Source organism: Seriola dumerili, unplaced genomic scaffold, assembly GCF_002260705.1.
Source record: "Seriola dumerili isolate Sdu_G_001 unplaced genomic scaffold, Sdu_1.0 BDQW01000242.1, whole genome shotgun sequence".
Classification (NCBI taxonomy): domain Eukaryota; kingdom Metazoa; phylum Chordata; class Actinopteri; order Carangiformes; family Carangidae; genus Seriola; species Seriola dumerili.
In genome coordinates this window covers 6,756,284-6,775,418 of record NW_019174497.1, presented here as the reverse complement: position 1 = coordinate 6,775,418, position 19,135 = coordinate 6,756,284, and the positions used below count along the sequence as shown (strand labels likewise).

At 40.3% G+C, this 19,135-nt stretch overlaps 1 protein-coding gene across 1 annotated transcript; it reads left to right on the top strand.

Moving 5' to 3' along the window:
- The first annotated feature begins 3,779 nt into the window (after positions 1-3,779).
- LOC111229608 (creatine kinase U-type, mitochondrial-like) lies at positions 3,780-18,708 on the top strand. Its single transcript, XM_022756001.1, has 9 exons — positions 3,780-4,019; positions 7,268-7,466; positions 9,440-9,535; positions 9,999-10,220; positions 10,967-11,052; positions 13,411-13,534; positions 14,753-14,887; positions 15,411-15,536; positions 17,804-18,708. The coding sequence occupies exons 1-9, from the start codon at positions 3,874-3,876 to the stop codon at positions 17,915-17,917; spliced, it is 1,248 nt and encodes a 415-aa protein (XP_022611722.1). The 5' UTR covers positions 3,780-3,873; the 3' UTR covers positions 17,918-18,708.
- Positions 18,709-19,135: the final 427 nt, after the last annotated feature.

The window sequence follows — 19,135 nt, the reverse complement described above, 5'->3', positions numbered from 1 at the left end:
ACTGCTAGCAAGTTAAAGGAAGTCTGATGCTTCCAAGTTGTAATTACCCACCTGTGTGAAGGTCAGTGCTCTAAAACTATAAAACCCTTCATGTGCTTTCAGTACCATAATGTTACACATTGGAAATCACAGTTTAATAGGTGTTGATAATAACCCAAATTTTATTATCCTGATTATGACCTGATCAAGAATTTAATTATATTTTTTTCATCAGAACTGCTTGTCGTTTGGCGTGTTAATTATTTGTATATCCTTGTTCATAATTCAACAGATTAGCTTGGCATCAGGCACCAGTTGTTTGCTGTAAAGTCAGATAAGGTGACACACCTCTCACGTGTGCTGTGTTTGTATGCCAGTGTTACCAAGAGCAGGTTCTCTTTTCCAGCTTACTCCTGAAATGAGTAAGAGCTTCTCATTTTGGTGTATACAGTGCTACTGAGGGTTATTCTACCTATGATGGACAACAATGGCCTCATTCATGAAAGACATTTTTAAATGTTACCTTTTAAAAAATGTTAAATTAATTAATCATAGCTGAATTGCATTTAGCTTATTTGGTTTCAGGGTCCTGGCGCTGTAATGCACTGTCCTGGCTTACTATGACACTAGAATACAACGGAGCCAAGTTATTAGTAACACTTGTGCTTTTTTGAAGGCTTTTTCAATCACAGTAGATATTGTGATATTGCATCTTGACTGGACAGTAACCTGAATGATGGATTGTGTTGACTGCACTTCCAGGACCTTCCCCACAGCTTGAAGCTGCTGCCACCAGGTTCATCCCTCATTAATTCCCTTTTTGCACAGAGAAGCCTGCATGAGCCACAGTCACACCTATTACATACTCTTTCCCATTTCTTTAACATTGACCTTACAACACTGAAACCTTGCTGTGCAGATACAGGTGACCCATAATCACTTGTCACACTTTGATTACAATCAGCTGATCTCATTTAAGTTATCTTATAATTCACAAGCAGTAAAGGGGGGTATCGCTTTTTGCCATCAATAAATGAGTTTAATTGGAATAAATGTGTAGTTTAGTTTTATTACTTGTGTTTATTACATCTGTTTTATGTACCGAGTAGGTTTTTTGCAGTAACATTATTTTCTATTTTCCTTTAACTCACTGGGTTTGTGCCTCTTTGTTTAAAATACATCCTGTGTGTTGTGAATTCATTCCATTCTCTGCAGAACCACAATGTGAACTGATCCGAGCACTGTATGACCACTATTTTCTGTATAATCCACAGATTACTGAATTATCCTGTATAAGGAGCTCAGGCCCTGAATATAAAACACTATGGCCTCTGTCTGATCACAGGCGCCAGGAGGGGACACTGAACAGGTCAGATTTAAATGGAAAAAATAAGACTCAGTAAATGTTTAGTATCCAAGTGCAACTGATAAAGTGTACATAGTTTTGTCCATTCATAAAAGCCATACAACAAAAAGTCTCGTTAAGTCAGATCAAGTCACAGACTACAAGTGGAAAACTGACCAGAGGTCTGTTTGCTTTATTTTCCATAGTGCCAAACTTTAAGAGTCAGTATTTTTAGGTTTCTTTGAGCCACTACATGACGCTTAAAAATACTGCTATTATAAAGAATAAAAAAAACATGTAAACCTTACATTAAACATAAATGCATGAGATCAATGTGCATGTTGGCCCAACTTCAGACATACGTATGTAAATTCAGAGCATATTAGAAATGAATATGAGCCAGATATTTGTATAGAATGAAAAAGGTTGCCTATATATTGGTTTTGTTGTTGCTGAAGGTTGGCTGGAGGTCACAGTGAACCAGCTTTTTGTTACTTTTAGTGATTTGCTATGTGTTATAGCACTAAGGAACCTAATTCTCCCTTAAGCAATGTCAAGTCAGCCGTGACGCATCGCCACGAGGAAGTAGCAGCAGTTTTTTTACAGTATGAATGACTGGATTAACCTTGTGATAAATCTTAGTGCGGAAATAAAAATGCATTAAGAAAAAAAAATCCCGCCCTGTCCTCGTCTCTGTTTGAAAAGAAAGGATGAGTGGCTGCATTGTGTAGTTTGGAGACTGGGGAGTAACCCAGTGTCGTTGCTCCATGCGATGTGAAGTCTTTCAGTGCTGCAGACCTGTTCACCCGTGCCCTTCAGTATTCACACCACACACCACTCCACCACTGTCAAGCCGACCAAAGTAAGACGTGCAACTTCCTGTACAAAGCAGATTTCACAATAAAACCCCCAGCGCGCTACCCTCTGGTGATTTTTAGAGCGTGGAAGCAGGAATAACTTGTAATTTGAACTACTGACACTTTAGAAATAATTATGTTTATCTAGATACAGAATATCAGTGTGATTTCACTTAAAGATATATTTCAAGTGACCTGTTTTCTATGTTTCCTCCTGTCTCTGAATCAAGTCATTATTTGTTCATAAAAAAAAAGGGAGCTGCTGAAAGACAGCTTTGTACATACTAAAGGGTATATTTGGATGGTTTAGTCAGTTTCCCCACTATTTTGGCATATGAATGAAATCAAATGTTGCAACATGCAGAATGCTAAACAGGTAACAAATATAAAGATTTCCCTTTTTCCAGATAGTTTCAAGCTATTTGGGTGTTATACATACAGTACATACATTTGGCCTATGAAAGATAGAGATAGCTTTGTGAAGCTGTATGTGGATATAAGGTACATAAAAACATATGTTCCAATACAAAGCCGCGATTGAGGTTGAAAATCAATAAAATGATCTTTTAGCCATCTGCCTGGACAGGTTTCAGGGCAGTGTTGTGACCATTGTTGGCATATACAATATAAAGATAAAGGTCAGTGACGGAAGACGCTCAGATATTCTTTACATAAGTAGCGCAATGTAAGATCAGTCATTTACATATAAAAACCCTGCATTCAGTGGTTTTTTTTAAGTAAGTATCATAAGCAAAATATAGCATCAAAAGTAAAAGTACCTCCTTATTATGTTGACAGAATGACCCCTGTTTAGTGCCGCGATAGACCAGTTAGTGTTCTTGTTACTGTTACATTTTATTATTACTTATGTATTTACGTGTAACCATCATTTTAATGATGCAGCTGATTGTGGAGCAAGTTTAACTATTTTACATTATGCTGGTTAGTTTGTTTGCTAACACCAGGTTCATTGTGTGTGGATGTTGGTGCCATAGGCCTCTGTGACCTTGACCTATCTGAATACTGGGAAATATTCAGTTAACCAGCTGTTGGACCTTAAAGATACAGGTATATTTGACCAATAATCATTTGTCACACCCGTATTTCACACAAGTGATCTCCATTTAAGTTATCATGTTGCACAACGTTCTTTTCACAAATAGGATTTAGGGGTAAATTCTTTGCTAGCATTAAATGAGTTTTATATTCGTACTTAATTTGAATAAAAGTGTAGAAATGTGTTGTTTTCCAACTGTTGAGCATGGTGGTGGAAAATATCCTGCTTTGGGCTGGTGTGGGAGCCAGTGGCACAGGAAACAGAGGAAAGAATGGATTCCACTAAACATTTCCATTCATTTTTTTCTCCATTTTTCCATTGCATTTCCATTTGAATTTTTAATGTCTGAGGTTGTATTTACTTCTTTTCACTTACAAAATCAATAAAATATGTAATTTGCCCTCAGACCTTTCCGGACAAATAAAACTTAGTGAACTCTTCAGGAACCCTGTGTAAGCGTGTGCTTTTATTTTGAAGCTAGAGCTGAATATCCGGTCTCGTCCTGCCTCTCTCCCTCTGTCTTGACACCGCTCCGGTTAAATCGGTCTCCTTGGTATCATTCCATCAGAGTCACTTCATCAACGGCACGGTCGTGGAAATAAGGCGTGTTTAACACATTAAAAAAAAAAAGCAAAATGGCGAGCAGCTTCTCCAGGGTACTCTCCTCCAAACGACACATCGGGATCCTGTCGTTGGTGGGAGGCTCGGTAACGGCTGGATTTCTGCTCCACCGGGAACATGTCAGCGCCGGAGTGCCAGTCCGCAGGCAGTACCCCGCCAGGTATCGTTACCCCGCCGCCCTGTGTGTCATTAGTTACATGCCTTTATAAACACATTACACATCATTACACCCATTAATTTACAAATTCTCATTTATGATTGGCTAATGTCATGTCATCGAGCCAAATTAGGGTTTATCTGCAATTTAATTAAATATTGTAACTGTGAAACATCAAACTAACCTCACAAGCTAAATATACGAATGTAAAAATGGACATTTATCCACCCTAGCCGCCTAAATAACCTTGACATTAACTAAGGTGCAACCTGTGATGATTATAACTTGATTTAATCATATATCACAGCAGGAGCATTAATATTGAATGACATAGAGATGAACCAAATTATAAAGCACAAAATAGATTTAAACACCCTTACACACCCAACCTTGCCCTAAAATACAGGTTAACATAACGCACCTTTTTGCAAAACTGTGAAACAAACTTAGGTTTAATATATTAATAATCACAGATATAGTAGCCTACGTTATATTTGGTATTTAATTTTCTGGTAGAAAGCAGTTGGTTTTGCGCCATGATTTGCATGCATCCACTGTATATGTGAGGGTATGATATAGAGACAGTGAAAGGCTGAGGAGAGCAGGGGTGCGTACGTGTCCCCCAACACGCCTGCATGCGTTATAAAGCACTGCATATATAGGTTACAGATTAGTAACGTTATCTGCTGCTCAGATATAAAACCCTGCCCTGAGGTTGTTACATAATAATCACATCAAAGGAGCACGAACAGCGCCAGACTCAGAGTCTTTACATACAAAAGTAATCTATTACTCGCCAAATGTTACTAACTATAAAGGTGTCTTTACCAACTGTTTCTGTCAGGTCGCCTCAATTGTGTGTCAGTGGCACCAAACAGCCTAGGACGTCTGTTTCCTATCAAACCTCATTGATAACGAACAGAGGGAAACACTGTCTGAATCCTGCCAATGGGATACACCCAACTTTATGTTATTAATCATTAAAATTAGTGTGATGTGAGGGAAAAGACAAAGCTTCAAAGAATTTGACTTAATGGTTATGGTGGTGTAGTGGGAGGGTCAATGTGGGAGGAGAATAGCCCGTAGCCTTCTTATTAAGATCAGAAAAGCACTAATATGAAATAGCCCAATTTATACGCATATACAGGATCAGTGCCATTGGGGCAAGAAGTACTCAGATCTTTATGTATAAGTGACCACACAACACTGTAGAAAACATCTGTGACGAGTAAAAATCCATGATTCTACTTACATAAAAGTACAAAAGATTTACAATCAGAATATTCTTCAAGTGCCAAAAGTAAAAGTACTCATTATACAGAATGGCCCACTTCATAATAATGTATAATAATTTATTCGATTATAATTCAATAAACAATAAAGGATCAATAAACTCTTATGTTAACCTATGAATCTGTGAAGTAACTAGTGAGTGCATTTATCAAATAAATGCATGTTATGTATATAGTATGTATAATGTGGGGGAATACAAGTATAAGCAGAAAATGGAAAGACTCAAGTAAAGGACAAGTGCCTCAGGATTGCGTCCTGCACTTGAATAAATGTAATTAGTAACTTCCCACCATTGATTAGGGCCGACACTGCAGGTTTACTGTGAACTGATATGAATGACAGTGGTATTGATTGAAATAATCCTCCTGCAATAAACTCTGTAGTTGCTGGAACATCATCTTGACTGAGTCTCCCTGCACGGCAGTTCACCATTGACCATACAGCTGATGCACCCATCCATCATTCTTTAGGACAGATGTGCCTTTAGAAACCCGAACTGGAAACTTTTATTAAATCCTGCAGTGAAAACTAAGGATGGGTACCGAGCCCCGGCATTGAACAGCCCCGGGGCTACAATAGTCAAGACCGCAGTACCAATAAGCGTTGCCTTAACGGTTCTGCTATCGGGACTTTAGCAGTCGCGGTTTTTTTGGGGGGGGGGGGTTCTCGGCTAGATAAACGTTATCTTGCACATGTATTTCACCAACTCCGTCAAATATCCGTCTATGAATGTTATTTTTATTTCTATGTAGGCTACTGCTGTTTGGCAGGGGGGCGGGGCTGTTTGTGTGTTCAAGTTTTTTTTTCTTCCTCAAAAAGTATTGATAAGAATACCGTTAAAGTACCGGATCGGTAAGAGTAGTAGTACCGTTAAAATCTTAACGATACCCATCCCTAAAGAAAACAGATACCAATGAAAATGATACATTATGCACATATTATTCAAAGACACTTATCTGAATCTGAGTGGCACACCTGGCTCTGAATGAGGTGCCCTCTCCCTCATCTCCTGTCATCACTCTCTTGATGTTATCTAACACAGGCATAAAATAAGAAAACTGTGACAGCGGACAGTCTGCTAGCACTGATAACGTTAATGATATTCTGAACCTATTGTTGTGTGTTGGGGAACTACTGCCACTGCGTAATAGACAAGGGAAGATAGAAATAAGACAAGAGGCCAAGTTTCTCTGTGCAATGATGGAAATAGACCAAGAAAAATAGAATTTTGTCAGGGTCCATCCAGCAATACTCAGTTACAGTTACTGTATCATTTTATACGTAAATGTCTTAGCCTTCCTTATCTTTTGGTAGACAGCAGGAAGCAGAAACCCATAATCCACTTAGTCTGTGCTGCTTCTGCACTTTTAGTCTTTTGACATTCTAAGTATATTGTTTGGATTAAAGCCAGTCTTTGACAGCGGTTCCTTTTTTGTTTTTCCATACCAGCCTGCAAGCCTCAATAATGCATTTGAAGATAGAAGTGAATTAGTCCTTAGTTAATTTTGCAGCATTATTTTACTAAAACAACATAGATGTGGAGGCATCCTTCTCCCTCAGCATTAAATTAACGGCACTTTTAACAGCTCATGAAGATTTAAACATCGATTATAGTCAGTTGGGTTCAGTGTATATAACATAGCATTTTATTATTTGTCGCAGTGCCAGTGACTGATAGTACCATCCTTGTGTCCCTGTGTGTCCCACATAATCTATGTCTAAATTAGTAGGCACCTTTTTGCAGCAGGGTGTTCCATAACCAGAAGGCCACAGGTTTTAATCTCCAGTTACCTGTGTACGTGCCATGTGGAAGTGTCCTTGACTGAGTCACTCTCTCTGAACCTGCTGCAAGGGCACCGCTCCATCGTTCACCTGTGCCCACACACGGCTCGAAAGATTTTTTCTCTCTCTCAAAGATCAATGCTGCAGCATGCTATCTTGCCTTTGTATTTGTACAGTGCGGAGTACCCTGACCTGCGCAAACACAACAACTGCATGGCCAGTAACCTGACACCTGCCATCTATGCCAAGCTGTGTGATAAGGCCACTCCCAATGGTTACACGTTGGATGAAGCCATCCAGACGGGCGTGGACAACCCTGGGCACCCCTTCATCAAGACCGTCGGCATGGTGGCGGGAGACGAGGAGTCGTACGAGGTCAGACATCATTGTAGCTTTTCAAACACGCAAACACACACATGCAGGCTCCTCACCGCCGGGTGAAAAGAAGGTGCTGGCACATCTCCATGTGTGTCGCACCGGAGTCCTGGCTGCCTCCTCAGGCCACCGGTTGCAGTTTGCAGTGAAAAAGACAACATCAATAAGTCCAAATTTTGGGGGGGGGGGGAATTACATAACATACTGTGCTGCAAGTAAGTACAGCCAAGTGGAAAGTGGTATTTACTTAAGAAATTGCCAGTGAAATTCTAGTCCCAACCCAACTCCCTGTAACTGTCAAGACTATTTCAACACGGATAAAAACCTTTGAATCAGAAATAATTAGGAAATATTTTTTCTACACTTACTGTTGAAGGAGTTATGTAACCGATCCTCCGTGACCTGTGTCAGAGGAAGGAAGGAGTCTTACAGCAATGGAGAGGGAGAGTTTTAGGCTAGGACACCTCTTTTGGGATGTCTCAACATCTATCTATAGTGAGGATCTAGCTACATTTCTATTTTAATTGCCTTCACTTAGGCCACAAAAATATCTTAGGTTGCAAGAGCCAGTCAGTTAAGGTGAGTGTTAAGGTTGCAGATGCAGGTGAAGGCTCAGTAAAGGGTATTTCATTTTCAAAGACTCCTAAATGCATCCCAGTACATTATAAGACATTTTTAGTAAAAGTAGTAAAAGTCTGAGACCCTGTGAAGATATCGTGACAGTTTCCTTTTTTTAGTTGTTGTAATTTGGCTGATATCTCCTTTTTTTCCTGTGTCTCTAAAATGTAATGGAGTATATGATTCATCTTCACTCCCTGCTGTTTACATTTGTAGGTGTTTCTGCCCTTTGTGGTTTTAGGGTGTGGTGTTGGTGAGATGACAGGAGAACGGGGAGTGGTAACTCACACTGTGATAATGCAATCTAGGAAATGTACAGATTCATAGACTGGGCTGTACAGTAACATAGGCCACCACCAAGCCTGCAGACCAACCTAAAAAATATCAGGCTTCAGACTGTGTGTTGGACACGAAAGTCACTGTCTTTTCTAAGGGGCTATTATATATATATATATATATATATATAAATATATATATATATATATAGTTTCTTGCTGCTTCTATTGCAGTTTAGGTCACGGCAAACTGAAAAATCATGTAGATTCCGTATAAAAACTCCCTTTTCAGAAATCAAGTAAAGGGTTAACTTACTGCTTTTCTGCAGGAATGGAAGAAAGTGAAGCCTTGAAAGTTGATGCACATGAGTCATACAGGTGCCACAACCTTTGTTGGTAACTTACAAACCCTGTGTGTGTACAAAGGCAGTGTTAGAACAAGCTGTGGTACTGCACCCTCTGAAGTATTAGTAGGACAATACTACAAGAAGTGGCACTAAATACTTCTGTGATAATGTCGAGGGAAAGGCAAATAGCAAAGCTACAAAATATTAGGGACACTTACTCTTTCCTTGGCGTACACTGATGAGGTGAATCAACCTGCTTAACTGTTCTGCTAAAACTATGCCAATCAAAAAGATGCAGATTAAGAGAAGCAAATGAGGAGATTTGTAAACTCTGATATACTGTATGTAAGATGTAGCCTCTATATAATGAAGCCATAGTGTCAGAGGCATAGTGCCTGTAAATACCTGGCTGAAATGCCCTTGAGGAAAACACTGAACCAGGTAAAGAGAGAAGGCCTCCATCTGATCAATAGCGTTTCACCCAAAATAAAACCATCTGTAAAGCATCTTTTTGAACTGAGGTAGAAGTCATTGTTGTCTACAGTTTGAGGGTGTAATATATAACAAAATGTAACATATAATAATAGTTTCGCTTTGGTACAGTCTTGTGGTCCAGAAACAACAACCTGTCTGGATGTGGATAATGTCAGATATTTTGTCCAGATTGTAGCACACAAATTATTAATGTATATATATATAATCTTTGTCCTCTTAACATCTGCGTCTGTTTCAGGTATTTGCAGACCTGCTGGACCCCATCATCAAAGAGAGGCACAACGGCTATGACCCCCGCACCATGAAACACCCCACCGACCTGGAGTCCAGCAAGGTAACACTCTGACGCTGACGACACAGAGCTGCTTCCTGTCAGAAGCAGTTTCAGTCTGTGGGCTGGTGACAAGCTGCGATGATCTGAAAATAACATACATCTACAGAAAAAGAACTTCTTGTTTTACTCTAGTATGTTTTAAGATCAGATAACTAGTTACCTTGATAGCTGTATGTTTAGTAATATGACCAGTGAGACTAATTCTCACTTCCCAGTGAGAATAAAAAACACAGCTTCTTCATCTTTTATTTATCCCTTATGTTTTTTCTTGAGCTTCATATGGTCAGATTTTTAAATCAACCAGTGGGATTAACTCTGTCTCCAGAGCCCCTCCACCCATATGTTTAGAACTAAAGCTCAAATCAGGATTATACACAGTGTTGAAATGATATAAATATATATATATATATATATATATATATATATATGTACTGAAATATTTCCCTACCTGTCTTTGTTTCAGCTCCAGTCAGGCCACTTTGACGAGCGTTACGTGCTGTCCTCCAGGGTGAGGACAGGCCGCAGTATCCGGGGGCTGAGCCTGCCCCCCGCCTGCACCCGGGCAGAGCGCAGGGAGGTGGAGAGGGTGGTGGTTGACGCCCTCGCCGGCCTGAAGGGTGACCTCACAGGGAGATACTTCAGTCTCACCCAGATGACAGAAAAGGAGCAGCAGCAGCTCATTGATGTGAGTGATGCAGGGATGTTGCTGTATGCATATGATGAAGAGGTTGTACATTTCTGAGGTCCCACGAGACAACATAATTGTTTTGGGGAGGGAAGGGTTAGTAATGTTTTAGTAAACAGTCATTTGACAATTTAAATTTTTTCAAATTTCACAAGGAAGAATTTCCTGTAGTTTTGAAAAAGGAAAGAGTGCTGTTCACTATTCCATGTCACTGAGCCATATACAATAACAGTAACAATCCAACCCTCATTGATACAGCAGCAGCAGTGGTGCATGACCTGTCAGTGGACCTGTTAGATCAGTTTGGGAGCTGTAAATACAAACAGCAACAACCTGCAAAGTGATAGTAATGCCTAAAGTACAGAGTTCATTCCCAGTTTAGAAAGACATGCACTCATGGTAATGTAGACAACTTTAGGTAATTGTTTAGCCCTCTGAGGATGTGGTTACAATTTTCATTCCTTAGTGTCCGAGCAGAAGAAAAATGCGGAATCAGGAGCAAAAAAAATCAACACATGAAATCAGAGACGGGTGTGGGCTGTGCCTGCCATGGCATTTTTCTCCTGCCCACAATGAGAGAGATTGAGCAGATTATTGAATTCTCAAGTCTCGCACACCCTCATTTCTGTCTCCCTGTGACAATACTAACCAATCTGAGTTTTCACCACTTCAGTCATAGTCATTGTTGGCACTTTATATGTAAAAAAAAACAAAAAAAAAACGTTGGTTCTCTGTATTTACAATAGGATCACTTCCTGTTTGACAAGCCTGTGTCCCCACTCCTGACGTGTGCAGGCATGGCTCGTGATTGGCCAGATGCCCGTGGTATTTGGTAAGTGAAAAGACATGATGGATGGTACCAGTTTATAACTCGGTGGCTGCTTTTTTAAAGGCGGTGTAATATTATCTGCATATAGCACTGCATTTCAGGACAAGTGAGCACAGTAGGCTTTAGGTTTACAGCAGTAATTCCTGTGTGTAGAAAAAGTAATAAAACATCATGTGTATAGAGCCTTTCTATTGTTTCTATTTGTAGTTCAGCATAAATGCAAGAGCATTACAGGAGTTTAACATTCCTGGGACGGGTACATGAACTAGTTTGTCAGAATTACTCTGAGGTATAAATTCCTGTGTATATTTTTCAAGTTAATAGTTCTGTTATTTATAACGAGAACTATATAATGAGAACTACTGTGTTTTATAAAAGGAAGTTATCTAGAAATTTAGATCGTCTACAAGATTTTACTTCCATTATAATTACAGGTCAGTTAGGTTAACTGCAGTCTGTCCCAAATCAGGCCTGTCTTTTTCTATGCTTGATTGTTTCATTTTCATATTCAACAGTTCAGCAAATAAAATTCCCCCTAATATTTAATTTTACAGGTTTTTTTTTTTTAACTTCCTCCCTGGTGTGGCTGCAGCAGTAACGTCAGTCCTCCTTTGCTGCGCTGTGGTGGAGGCGTATTAGCAATGCGGACAATGCTCCCTCAGCACGGCCTTTCAGCCAGCCGAAATCAATCACCAGCCTCCCTCCTCTCTCCCTCTGCCAGCCGTATCAGCCAACCTCTCCTCTCCTTAATAATTCACCTTGACGTCTTCCGTACATCATCTCCTCTTTCAGGTCCTCTGGCAGCTTTCTCTTTCTCTGCCTCTCTCACCCTCTTTCCTTTCTTTTTTTTTTCCACTACCCATATGTCATGCACCACTTTCTCTCACTTTTGATTATCATCCCCCATCCTTCTAATATAACTTTTTTTTTTCACTCCTCCCTCATGTTCTTTTTCCCTGTGGTTCAAATATCCTGCATGGCTGCTCTACTTTTTCTCTTTATCTCTTCCTCTTACTTCATTTCCTTTCTCTCCGCTTTGTCCAAAATGTCTCCCCAACCTGCTGCCTCCATAACCTATCCATTACCTTATTAAATCTCTTACAATGTTAAGGAGGTCAGTGTGGACAAAAAGCTTTTGTAGTGGCTGACAGAGGTTTTGTGCACTTTGAATTCTTAAATATCACGTGAAAGAGTGTCATCAAACTCTGAGGAGGAGCATGGATGTGTTCAGCAGTGTCACTTTACTTTGAAGTTTTAGCCCTGTTGTGTCAAACTGCGGACTGCCCTTGTGGGAAGATCACAGGGCGACCAAAATCTTAATGATTAACGTATGCCATGAATATTTACAGTGAAATTCATGCGAATTTGTTCACTTGTTTTACAGTATCTTGTCATCTGTATTTTACCAAACTACAATACGTACTCATGGTTCCCTTGAAATGAGATCTTAATCTCAATGGGACTTATCTGATCAAAAAAAGGCTGTAAGCATTGGACAAGTGGATTTTTACCTGCTAAGAGCAGTAGATAAAAAATCAGGGATTTAGTCATCAGGATTCATCCTCTGAAGACCATGAATGTCTGTACTAATTGATCCATCCAATAGTAGAGATTTTTCAATCTGGATAATAATGTAGGATCTATGAATAGACAAACCTGCTGACATCACCGTCTATAGATCCACACTTCATTATATATTGACTTGTTTAAATTATATTTACAAATATAAATGTCAGAGAAAATCATCCCTTTCTTGCCAGAAATCCCAAGAACTTTATAGGCTTGTTTTCTCTATTGTTGACAAATTGTACTTCACGAGTTATGAGGTTTCCATCCAGCAGATCTGCTGTCCATCTGCTAAGGTGTCTAGTGTCCTTACAATGTGCCATAAATCAATACCATATTACAAGGCCATATAAGCACAGTGCAGCCTTGCTGACTACTCTGACAAACACCAGAGTCAATGACCCGCGGCAGAAACAAGCATCATCTTCAGTGATTGATGGTTAATGGCCATCACGGATCTCTTCTTATTAACTATCGTACAAACTTCCAAAATACCATTTCTGTATTGATTCAGTCTGGAATAAATATTCAAATACAAACCAAAAATTAATTTCTGGAATAAGTAAATATATTGAAGTTGCTGATGAGGTTAAAAAAATATTCACAAGGTAAATAAGGAATCAGGAATAACAGCTCTTTGCTCCACTTTACTGGTCACTGCATTAGATTAAATTACCCCCACCATGGGTGCTGCACTGCTCCTTGATAGCTTTGATGGGGCAAATGCAGAGGACAAACAACTTTCACCCACAAGGATCAATATTGTATAATTCAATATTACTTCCCTGTGTGCAGGCACAACAACGAGAAGACATTCCTGATCTGGGTCAATGAGGAGGATCACACCAGGGTCATCTCCATGGAGAAGGGAGGCAACATGAAGAGGGTCTTTGAGAGATTCTGCAGAGGCCTGAAGGAGGTAAGACTGTGTTTGTATATGTGTGTGTGGATGTTTATAGGAGCTATTTGTAAGTTTTGCTATAGCTACATAGCTAATGTTAGCATTTGGAGCTGTTTACTTACTAGTCTAGAAGAAACGTTGCAAGTTCAGCATCAAACTTGATTCCTTTACTCACCAACAGCTGTCTCCAGAGGTGGAAAGCAACACCAGTGTTAACTCTTGTCTCACGTCTTTTCTTCTCGTCACTTTCCAATGGCAACTCACTGTAGCCTCCAATCTCCCCTGAAGATGTAAAGGGCGTATTATAACCTCTTGTATTATACAAGACAGTGACAATCACCGCGACCCGCTCCCGGCAAGAAACCAAGTTCGGCGGCAGAGAAAACGCACAAATAGCCCCTTTAAGATGTGAAGATGAGAGAGGGAGGACGGTTGGGAATGTAGGAAGAGTAGACTGAACTTTTAATTGTCTAAAAAACATGATGCATCAGAATATCATAAATTAACAAGTAGTGTAAACAAGGAGTAATCTGAATTACAACAGAAACACATACACTTGTGTAGTTGTAGTGTGTTGTTAGTTGTGCCTGATGCAACCAAGGTACTGGATCATAGTGGACCATTGTTTCCCTTGGACACAGTATTTTTAAGTTGGAGGTTTCAGCTGTATCAGACATATTCATTCTGCTGCCATCAGATGTCTGAAGGATTTAATCAGCCAAAGGAGAGAGAATTAATACAGTCTAAAAGCATACGGCGCTTTAAAAACCTGCTTACACTGGTCTTTGCCCTGTCACGAAAATAAAGCCTGTAGACAGAGGCACAAAGACACTCTGTCCAAACATGGCCGTGCAAACATAAATTATTTATCCAAGCGCTCCCAGTTCCCCATTAGGAAAAGTGCAAAGGACAAGCAATGCCACATCTGGTATTGCACTGTTCCACAGCGAGGGTGTAACAAATCTGACCAGCACACCTCATTGCTCAGTGCTACGTTAACGTCGATTTAACTCCAACTCTATGCCAGTGTTTGTGACAGTCCACTCCCAACAAAGTTTATCTCAAGTGGACTACTCTTAAGTTCTTTTCTTGTCAGCTCTGATAAATGAAAAATCAGCTGCTACTTACTGTTTGCTGAACAGTATGTGCACATCCATCAAACGTATCAAACATCCAAGATTGCTGTATGAATGAGACGCACGCTCATTGTGTTGTGACTGGTTCTCTCCCTCGAAGGTGGAGCGTCTGATCAAGGAGAGAGGCTGGGAGTTCATGTGGAACGAGAGGCTCGGTTACATCCTCACCTGCCCCTCCAACCTGGGCACAGGCCTCAGGGCCGGGGTCCACGTCAAACTGCCCCTGCTGGCCAAGGTAACGCAGTAGTTGTCACAGAATGAAGATAATTTGATACTTATACTAGAGTAGATAATGTAGGATATTTTGTGTTACTATTCTATTTATGTCACATATTAATAGACCAAGTGTTCTGCATGGCCTTAAAAAACATAAAAGTATTAAAGCCTCTAAAAGCATACGTTTATCTTGTCTGCTCAGTTTGTATTATTTAGTCTTTTCTCCAAAAAAGGTGAGAATGCATGTGAAGCACTAGATTTGAACTATGTTTGGCTGTTAGAAAATGACAAGTGGGTTTTGTTTTTTTCTATCTGTTTTACTGAATGTAGGTGTAAATGATGTTGTGCAACAGTTTGTATTGGAAAATAACATTTTCAGAACTTTTATAGGTCACGTTGACCTGGAAATAAGCTCCTTCTATGTTTCTAATAAGAATGTTATTTATTAAATGTTGGTGGTGATGGATGGATGGATGTTTAGTAATATGGAAATGTAATTGCATTTAAACTGTCTTGAATAACTCCTCTCCCCCTCCTCCCAGGATCCCCGCTTCAGTAAGATCCTTGACAACCTGCGTCTGCAGAAGCGAGGGACAGGTGGTGTAGACACCGCTGCTGTGGGTGGTGTGTTCGACATCTCCAACCTGGACCGTCTGGGACACTCTGAGGTAGGACAATCTGGGTAGGACTGTACAGAGAGGGGAGCTGAGTGACAATGGAGGTTGTGAGTAACTGTCTACCATTCATCCACAGAGTAAAGCACTCACCTCCAAACTGCTCACCTGAGTTGTTTATTAGCCGTACGTGTATTAACCTCATGCCTGTTGCAGGTCATCTATCAGGTGTGAGGTACCAGTGACAAACAGGGCGTTGTCGAAACACTGGATACTTTCTCAGTAAATATTCCCTGAATAAACAAATATTGAACAGACTGAATATTTGTAGCGTCACAGTGTAATCAGTGCAGCATTTGAAGTATGAGTAACACTTAACCAAATTAATCAGAGAGGAGAGGAGAGGAGAGGAGAGGAGGGGAGAGAAGAGGAGAGGAGGGGAGAGGAGGGGAGAGAAGAGGAGAGAAGAGGAGAGGAGGGGAGAGGAGAGGAGGGGAGAGGAGAGGAGAGAAGAGGAGAGGAGAGGAGGGGAGAGGGGAGGAGAGGATGAGCAGACATGTTCATGTACTTTGTCTTTGTTATGTCCTTGGTCATGCTGTCATGCCTGTGTGACAGAGTCATACAGTACAGTACAATGAAGCTGTTCTCTTTTGTTGTGAGTGTGTGGTTGCATATATTATTCTGATTACATGGAGACTGGAGATAGCTCTTCACTGTTTCTGGGTGGAGAGTACTAATTAGCGTTCAATAGGGTGCAGATTGAGAACCGCTCTTCTAATGTTCTTAATGTTATATCACATTGTCTGACTTTAACCTCCACTAAGTCTTTTTTCTTGAGAGTGTGGGCAGCACAGTGCTGTTTGGGCCTCCATCATCCAGTCTGATGAGCACTCAGGAGAGGAGCACTCTCAGGATGGGGTCCCTGAGTTAAGAGGAGGGATGAGGGAACAGACAGTTGGACAAAAGTGCAGAAGGACAATAATATTGTAGCACAAAACTTTTCATAATAATAGCCTGAGTAAAGGAAGTTTTAAACTTCATCTAAAACAAATACATTTGTCAATCTGGATCTCAAAAGTAGAAACTTGTTAACCTCTAAGTCCCTGTCATGTAATAAGAGTAGTGTTTATGTGTGTAAATAGTTTGCTAGTTAAGAAGAAATTATCTTCAACTATGAGGTTGTACAAAAAGTCTTGTACTGTGCTTCTGTGTTCAAACTGTGCTACTGTAGCAGCTAACATCAGATGTTATTGTTGTGAATGAGCCGGGAGAGTGTGCTGTATTTTTTATTTAGAGGAGACATTCCTTGAAAAGGTTATAGGCCTCTAGTTTGATGCTCCTCTCGCAGCTCTGTTATGAAGGCAGACTTCTTGTTGGTTGTGTCTGTAATGTCCGTAGGTTGGTTGTGAGGTGTTTTCAGACGTCAGGGATGCATGCTGCTAGTTAGACTAGAAGATTGTTGCCACTCTTATATCTGTACAATAAATATGTAGCTAGAGGCAGCAGCTGGTTAGCTTAGCTTAGCTTAGCACAAAGACTGCAAGAAGAGGGAAATGGCTAGGTCCTGGCTCCGTCCAAGAGTAACAAAATCCACCTAACAGCAAAAGGTCATTAATTAATATGTTATATCTCTCTGTATAAAAACCAGTTAAGTGTAAAAACAATAATTCACTATTTATTTTTTTATGTTAAGACAAGCTGACAGGCTACTGGCGCTTCATATTTAAGGGACAGATTTAAGACCGATATCAATCTTCTAACTTAACTCTGAGACAGAAACAAGCAAGTAATTAAATACATTTCCCAAAATTTCAAACTATTTTTTAAAAGAGGTAAAAGAAAATTGAAGTGGCAATGGCTGAGATATAGTGGCTTTTAATCTCCACTATTGTTCAAATGCGAGATCCCACATTTTCGATAACTCAACCAATATTTTAGTTTGATCCTTCTTGCCTGATAAACACTTGTGTCTTTTAAACTCCACAACTCCAGTTGGAAACACACAGGCTTTCTGTAAATGAATGGTCTTCAGGCCCAAGTTGAGATAATGACATAACCAGGGTTATTTTCTCAGGCTTGACAAAACACAAGACATTATAAAGCATTATACAATTTCACAGGTTGAGTAATACTCCCCATGACCACTAAACTGACCTTTAAAAATCGATTGCGTTTCCATTTAATTAGGGCTAGAGGATGGTGATGGAAACATGAAATATTCTCATGTGTCTTAGCGTTTGTATGATACGTTGTTCACATCCGATTGATTCATTTTCTTCTCTGTGGAGAAAGTATTAAAATGTGATTTGTCCCTCCCTCAGGTCCAGTTGGTGCAGACGGTGGTGGATGGCGTCAACTACCTAATCGAGTGTGAGAAGAGACTGGAGAAAGGCCAGGACATCAAGGTGCCCGCACCCCTCAAGCAGTTCAAGTAGACACTGATCCCTGACCTGCGCACACAACCCCCCTGGGCACAAACACATGCACAACCACCCCGCGCTGTGCCCATAGATATGATCAATATCTATGTCATTGCCTCATTTATTACTGCTACTTATTTAATCACCCCTCCCTTCCCCACAATATACTTCTCTATAATATAATCTACATATATTATACGCAGCTGTCTGGCTAAAGCCAACCAGAGTCCCAGAATACTGCATTGGGCTTAAATGTGTTTTAAGATGCATCTGAAGGGTTTTTAAGTTTAAACTCAAAATCAAACCTGGCTATAAAATGATTAATGAAGGATGCACAAACTGTAGGCTGTAACAGGGCGAAGATGGCCGCCAGTTTGCCCGTCTCTGCATGGCCAAACAGTATATCTACGGCTCTGCTCCCACACCACTCCTCAGCCCACCAAACCTGGCTTCACCCTGCCGCATGTCCTGTACTCAGCCTGTCTCTTCCCCTCACTCCAGTGTGTCGATCGGTCATACCTATTATTATCTGGTGCTTGTATAGTCCATCCATTTGTGCTATACTCTCCATTGTGGATTGTGTGTACATAGTTTCTTTTAACCATTTGAAGTGAATTTGAATGTTGATTAACAGTGCGAGACTGAAGAGACGTGTGGATGTGTATGTTCAATGACACACTGGTGTCAGATTGTAACGTCATAACACACACACGCACACCGGCCGGGCTGGGTTCTGTACTGTAAGCTACTGAAGCAATATCATTCCAGCTCATCACTGAATGTCACACTGTTAATGTCTTTTATTAAAGAAATCATCTATTTAACAGTACCTCCTCCTCCTCTGTCTGCCTGTCATTTCTTGCTTTTTTTTTTCGCTACACGTAATTCTTTGGTATCCAAGAGGATTTTGCCCGAACAAGCTTAAAGTAACCATGGTAATCAAGCCTGAGGAACAGGACTGCGATCAGTGTGGCTGCATGGTGTCATGTGACAATGTTTAGTCAGAGGCATAACAAAACTGTATTCAGCTGAAAGGCTGGCACAGAAGCTTGTTGTTTTCACACAGAGCCAAGACCTTTTCAATCCAATCCAACCTTTTAAACGTTTGTATTTCTTGACTTAATCAAAAATCTTCTGTCCAATGCTTATACTGCCCAAGCCGTCTGAATATGGTCACCATCGCTTAATGGATAAAGCTGGTGATATTCCATATTTTGGCACCTGGAAGTTGCT

Excerpts from the sequence above, each read along its gene's own strand:
- LOC111229608 (XM_022756001.1), top strand. The coding sequence starts at position 3,874 with ATGGCGAGCAGCTTCTCCAGGGTACTCTCCTCCAAACGACACATCGGG. Across the intron at positions 9,536-9,998 it reads CCGACCTGGAGTCCAGCAAG|CTCCAGTCAGGCCACTTTGA; the intron begins GTAACACTCTGA and ends TCTTTGTTTCAG. Across the intron at positions 13,535-14,752 it reads TCTGCAGAGGCCTGAAGGAG|GTGGAGCGTCTGATCAAGGA; the intron begins GTAAGACTGTGT and ends TCTCCCTCGAAG.